At 51.4% G+C, this 6,616-nt stretch overlaps 1 protein-coding gene across 1 annotated transcript in view; it reads left to right on the forward strand.

The window, feature by feature from the left end:
- The window catches only part of CASP9 (caspase 9), a 17,812-nt gene that overhangs the window by 3,574 nt on the left and 7,622 nt on the right, over window positions 1-6,616 (forward strand). The window contains exons 2-5 of the mRNA XM_023532650.1: window positions 1,343-1,438; window positions 2,381-2,557; window positions 3,014-3,103; window positions 4,301-4,448. Of these exons, the coding sequence (XP_023388418.1) occupies window positions 1,343-1,438; window positions 2,381-2,557; window positions 3,014-3,103; window positions 4,301-4,448 (511 nt within the window). The remainder of the gene's footprint in view (window positions 1-1,342; window positions 1,439-2,380; window positions 2,558-3,013; window positions 3,104-4,300; window positions 4,449-6,616) is intronic.

Below are 6,616 nucleotides of genomic sequence, written 5' to 3' on the forward strand. Positions count from 1 at the left end.
TTTTATTGGGCAAATCTCAGATTTCCATTTCTTTGGGGTTAATTACTGGAAAATTATTGTGTTCCTTTGGTGGTGTTGTGTTTTCTTGATTTTTCACGCTCCTCGAAGTCTTGCGTTTCTGTGTCTGTGTTTGAAGAAGCATCACTTCCTCCAATCTTTACTGACTGGCCTCTTCAATGCATCCAATCTTGGATTTATTTTATTTTATTTTTGCATCAGCGATGTGCTAGAATTTCTCCACTGGACTCGTGGACTTCCACAAAGGCACGCTTGTCTGTGGGTGATTGTCAGAATTGGTGTTCTCTGTGAGAGAAGGCAGTAGAAAATTCTTGTTCTGTCATTTTGATGGGGTCACTCTCACTTCGTCAATCTTTATTGCTAATTAGGGAAATGAATAAGTTCCTCAGTAGTGGATGATGGTTATATTTTTGGGGTGCATTGGATGTTTGAAATGAGCAATAATTTCAGAATTAAGTCTGTGGACTAATAGAAGTCCTCAGGCTAGGTAAAACCATTTATTTTTTTTACAAATGGGATGTGAATGGTTTTCCAGCATGACTTTTAAATTCGCAAGAGAATAGTTCTCAACGAAGGGTTCAGGCCTGCTCTGAGCAATGAATGTCATCATCATTGGATCATGAGGGTAGGCTCCAATGTGACATGGAGGTAGCCACTATGTTCTTTTAGCTTAAAAGGAAAAAAATGTCCCACAACCTTATAGGCTGGTGGCTAGTTGACTTCTAGCTAGTTGAAATGAAAATTCTTTTAACATTAAAGGAAAAAATGACCATTTTACTGATTTATTTATTTTGCAAACATTTCATGGGGACCCACTCTGTGCTGGGCCCTACGGGTTTGACAAATGGGAGCATCTACTTTCCTGGAGCTTCTCTTACACCCTTCTGTTCTAGAATTTCACGTAAATGGAATCGTGCTGTGTATACTTTTCTGGCTTTCTTTACTCAGCGTCGTGTTTTTGAGGTTATCCATGGTGTTGCGTGTATTGGTAGCTCATTTCTTTTTCGGCTGTGTGGTGTTCCCTTATGTGGGTGTATCACAATGTGTTTATCCATCGACTTGTTGACAGACGCTTGTGTTGTTTCTAGTGCTGGGTGTTATGAATAAGGCTTCAGCGAACATTGGTGGCCAAGTGTTTTTGTGTCCATTGCACTCATTTCTCTTGGGTGAACACCTGGGAGCGGAATTGCTGGTCAGAGGGCAGGTGTGCATTTAATTATTAGAAACAGTTCTCCAAGGGGGTTGTGCCCTTTGACTCCTCCCAGCAGTGTCTGAGGGTTCCTGAGTTCCCAGCCCTGCGTTTCTGTGAGGGCTGTCCTCACAGAGTCCCTTGCCGCTCCCCCGTTGGCCCCTGACCTTTGTGTTTTCCCTCTTTCTCTCTCCAGGTGCTCAGGAGGGACTGAGGGGAAACGCCGATTTGGTAAGTCTTGGTATGATTTGGGGCCAGTTGCGTTGGTTTGGGCCCTTCCGCTCTCCACTCCCCAGGACCTTCCCTGCAGCTGTGTCGGGAGCCCAGGGAACCCAGCCCAGCTGGAGAGAGGGTCCCAGTCTCATGCCCCCTTCAGCTCCCTGACCCCGGCACAGCTCTTCCTGGAGTACAGTGTCCAGCTCTGCTCTTTCCTCATCTGTGAAGTCAGGGGATCAGACCTCATGAGCGGTGGCATCGGAATCAGCTGTGTGACACCCACCCCAGACCGAGTCATTCTCTCATTCACAGTATTTACTGTGTGACTCCTATGTGCCAGCCCTGGGCTCCATGCTGGGAGCCCTGAGAACAGACCACTTGTGTTTCTAGTCCTCGTGGAGCCATCAGCCTAGCAGGGGCTGCTTACACAAAGAAATGTATAAATATAAATAGTGTTAAGTATCGTAAACAAAAAAACCAGGCTGATGTGAGAGAGAATTACAAGGGAAACACTGAGCCTGGGGAGGAAGCAGCGTCAGCGCTCTGAAGATGGGCCTGAGCTGCGTCTGCCAACAGAGCCACCCACTTGATGCTCAGGTGCTCCCCCGGACTGGATGGCCTTTAAGGTTCCTTGGGGTGAATGTCTCCGGGTGCTGGATTTCTAAGCTAGCAGTTCCCATCCCTGAATACCGTGATAGGAGCTAATCTCCTCCCCCAGGGTTAGCTGTTCGGTTGTCACACAGCTCATGCTTACCCCGGTCTGGTTTGCAGTCTTTGCTTCTGCCCTGAAGTGCTGGGTGTAGACCCTGCTGATCCTTCCGAGGGGGTGGGGGGCAGACCCCTTTTCTTTCTCATCGCTCCAGACTGTCAACCGCATGAGTAAAAACCAGGGGGTCACCTTCCCTCTTGAGGTGTGCAGTGAGACCCCGGATTATGCCGGTCCCTGTGCTTGGGCAGGTATACGTCCTGAACGCAGACCCCTGTGGCCACTGCCTCATTATCAACAACGTGCACTTCTGCCTCAAGTCGGGGCTCAGCACCCGCCCCGGCTCCAACGTCGACTGTGAGAAGTTGCAGCGACGCTTCCGCTCGTTACATTTCATGGTGGAGGTGAAGTGCGACCTGACTGGCAAGGTATGGTCACTGTCCGCGGGGCTGGGGGAGGGGTGGGACTTTGTCCTACGAGAGACCCCGAAAGCAAGTGGACTCTCTAAGACGAGCTCTTAGGTTTGTAGGACCGTGAGAGGCAGTACTGTTCAGTGGTTACCAGTGTAAGCTTCAGGCTCAGAAAGACTGGCTCTCCAGCCACCTGCCGTGTGACTCCTGAGCCTTAGTTTTCTTGTCTAGACAGCAAGAACAGTGCTTCCCTCCTGGGGTCGCCGTGAGGTTAGATGAACAGTGCCCAAGCATAGCACCTCAAGAACGGTGGTTATTGTTCCTCAAGAACGGTGGTTATTGAGACCGTTAGACTGTCATACTTCAGTGTTGGCCCTGGGAGTAGGGGAGGTGCACCCAGGGATGGGGACCCGTGGGGACCCGTGGGGACCCGATCCGCCAGCGTTCTGGCTCACCTGCAGCCTTCTCTTGCAGCAAATCGTCCAGGCTTTGGTGGAGCTGGCACAGCGGGACCACGGTGCACTGGACTGCTGTGTGGTGGTCATCCTCTCTCACGGCTGCCAGGTAGGAGGCCTGAGCTCCTTGGGTAGGTGTCTGGGAAAGGCTGCACTGAAGGCTGTGTGGGAGCCCCACCCATCCTGTGTCCGGGACACCCTCAGCTTTATGGGAAGAGCCGTGCAGCCTGTCCAACTCCTGTTGTTTTTTTTGGGTACCATCTGGTCCTCTGAGGATTTGGATGCTCCCCCTGGGTAGGGGGCGGGGGTGTTCCTGGGAGAAGCATCTGGGAGAGGCAAGGAGCAGACAAGCTCTGCTCACAGAGCTTCTACCCCCGGATTTTGTTCAGAGCTAGCACAGCCCATAAGAACTCCTAGCTCCTGCCTCCGTCCAGCTGGGCATGGTGCCGGCCCTTGCTGCTGGCTGGCAGTCAGGACACTGGCATCCACTCTGGGCTCAGCCATGAATGTGCCGGCTCATTGTGGCCAAGCTCCTTCCCCTTCCTGGTCCTCAGTTTCCTCATCTTTTAAGTTGGGGGTTGGACAGATTAAAGATTACAAGCTGGGGGCCTGTATAACCCCCTGGGTTATACAGTGTTTGAAAAAACGGCAGCTTTCACAAAAAAATTAGGGTTTTCATCTTCTCTTGAAAACCACAAAGGTCCGTCCTTACCAGGCCAGCATCCTCACAGGGCATGCTGTGTGGCCTGTAGCTGGGCAGGTCTTTCCCTTCATGGTATGGCCCTGGGACCAGCAGCATGGGCATCTCCTGGCAGCTCGTGAGAACGCAAGCTCTCAGGCCCCACTCCAGACCTCTTCATTCAGAGCCTATGCTTTAACAGGGTCCCGTACACACAGAGTTCGAGAAGAATTGATCTCGAACAGTGGTTCTCCACATTTAGCTGCATCAGAGGCACCCGAAGGACCTGCTTGCTGGTCTTCACTCTGGGTGGGGTCCAAGAATTCGCATGTCTTACAAGTCCCAGGTGATGCTGATGTTCTTGGTCCAGGGACCACACTTTGAGAGCCACTGATCTAGAAGAAGCTGGCTGGCACTCTCTAGTTAGGCTGTCTTGGCCCCTGTAGGTACGTGAGTTTGAGACCCTGGAATGGAAGCTGATTGGGCCCATCCAGAACCAACCTGCTCTGTCTAAATCCACCTCATGCCCTGGCTGGGACCTTCTAGATGCTTGGCCCCCACAAAGCCTTAGAACAGAGATTCTCACCCGACCCCTTGGTTTTGTAACCAGGATTCTTGGTCTTCTAGGCCAGCCACCTCCAGTTCCCGGGGGCTGTTTACGGCACAGATGGGTTTCTTGTGTCCATCGAGAAAATCGTGAACATCTTCAACGGAACCGGCTGCCCCAGCTTGGGAGGGAAGCCCAAGCTCTTTTTCATCCAGGCCTGTGGTGGAGGTAAGCAGGTCCTCAGCCCCTCTGCAGATGAATTTAGTGGGGAAGGAGCTGCTTGCGTCTCCATCCAGCCCCTCGCGATGTCCGAGGGGTCTCTCCAGGCAGGCAGAGGGTCCCAAACATGGCCACTGTTGTTTGAATGGCAGCACCTGCATCCGGCTAGAGAGCTCTCAGCCTTGTCCAGCCGTTAGAGGTGAGAGTCTTCATCTCATATTGCATTAGCATCAGAGGCTCATGCAACTTTGGCAACTTCAACTCAAGAGACTTGACAAAAATAAACAAAGTGGAGGAGAAAAAAAAAACTCATTTTCCTTATCATCACCTCTTGACCCTCCATCAACTGGACCCCCTTTCCACTACCCGAGAGAAAGGGAGGCCCACTTTCTGGGAAAGTTAGTTAGCTGGTCTTCCGGCCTGGTGCCCACCCCCATATCCTTCCTCAGCAGCATGGATGATCTTTGTGGTGTGTTTGGACTCCTCAGTGCGACCTATGTGGCCCTTGGTGATCTGGCCCTGGTCGCCTCACCTCCCCCAGCGTGGCACACTGTGCCCGCCCCAGCACCGCTCAGCTTCCCCAGGATGTCACAGGCTCCTTGGCCTTTCCATGTGCTATTCCTCTGCCTTGTCTCCTGGCCAGCTCTTAATCATCCATCCTCTGATCACAACTTAGTGTCACCTCCTCCAGGAAGTCTTCCCTAAACACCCACTCTTACTCGAACTGCCAGGATTAGCTGGCCCTTGTGTTCCTGCAGCCCCGTTCTTCCCCGTCACAGCACCTTCTCCTTGCGTTGAAATTGCCGTATTCCCCGGTCAGTTCTCCAAGGGCAGGCCTAGGCCTGTCTGACCTACAGCCAGGTCCTCGTCCTGGCACAAAGCTCACAGTATGGTTGGTTGTATCTTATGTGAATTCTAATTATTTGAATTTGAATATGAAATAGAACCATATAAAAATATCTGTGAGCAAAATTTGAAATAATGTCGATTCCTTCCACTAAAAAACAAACCAAAACAACTCACTGGGAACAGCAAGATTCCAAAGTTGGAATCGGCTGCCTTTGGAGTTCCTGGCCCTGCCTGGCTCCCCCAAGGCCACGTGACCTTGTGTTTAACGCTGTCGCCACATGAGGGCGGCATGTCAGCTGAGAACAGAAATAACCAAATGTCCCTGTCTCTGTCAGTGTCTGGGGGAGTATCCTGTTGTTTACAGGCATCAGATCATCTGACCTGGATTTTGGTGACTTTTATGTTGCTGTTTTAAAGTTCACTGTTGTTACAATTTAAAAATCCTCTAACTGCCCCTTCGTAAAGAGATAGTGCAGGCACCAGGGCAGAAAAATGTACCTCAGCGACAGTGACTTCAGTGTGGAATGTCAGCGAACAAGTAGCATGATACAAGGTGACACAGTGTGACGATGCTCTTGGCCAAAGCTGAGCAGCCCCTGTTGGGCCGAGCTGTTACTTTTGGGTGACCCCTCTTCAGAGTTTGAGAGATCATGCTGGAAAGGCAGAGGAGGAACAGTATGCTGCAGTGGTTGTGGATTTTGTGTGCCGAGCGAACAGCTCCTCTTCCCACTGTATGTTTATTCTTATGGGGAAGCTGGTCTTGCCTCACAGGGAGCTTTGAATTATCGATGCACTTTAAGAACAAAGCCATGTGTAAAAGGCATATAGTGCGGCCTTCGCATCAGATTTGTAGAAAGGATGACACATGAATGGAGACGCAGCTAGCATCCCCCGTCTGACCCACTCTTTCTCTTTTCCTCCATATTTCCCTCTCGGATCCCATTGTCTCTGCTCCGTTTTTTCACAGGCAGTCCCTCTGCCCATCCCTGTCTCCTTAGGCCATTCTTAAGTCATCCCCCCCTGAAGCGCCCCCTCCCCCTGCTGCACCTGGCTGCCCAGGCAGACCCAGCAGCAGCCCCTGCTCCCATCTCAGATCCCCTGCCCTGCGCCACCTCAAGTCATCCCCAGACACGTGGGGCAGATTCCAGAATCTCGACCAAGGAAACAACCAGAAGTAGCGACTTGAGTAAGCTGTAGAATAGTCCAGCTTCCATAGATCTAGGAAGCCCCCTCTGCAGGCTTGGGGCCCTCCATGGAGCACCTCAGGGGGCTGAGAGGCAAGAACATTGAAGGCAGAATCCTGGCCTGTGAGAACAGACAGATTACCA

Source organism: Pteropus vampyrus, unplaced genomic scaffold, assembly GCF_000151845.1.
Source record: "Pteropus vampyrus isolate Shadow unplaced genomic scaffold, Pvam_2.0 Scaffold86, whole genome shotgun sequence".
Classification (NCBI taxonomy): domain Eukaryota; kingdom Metazoa; phylum Chordata; class Mammalia; order Chiroptera; family Pteropodidae; genus Pteropus; species Pteropus vampyrus.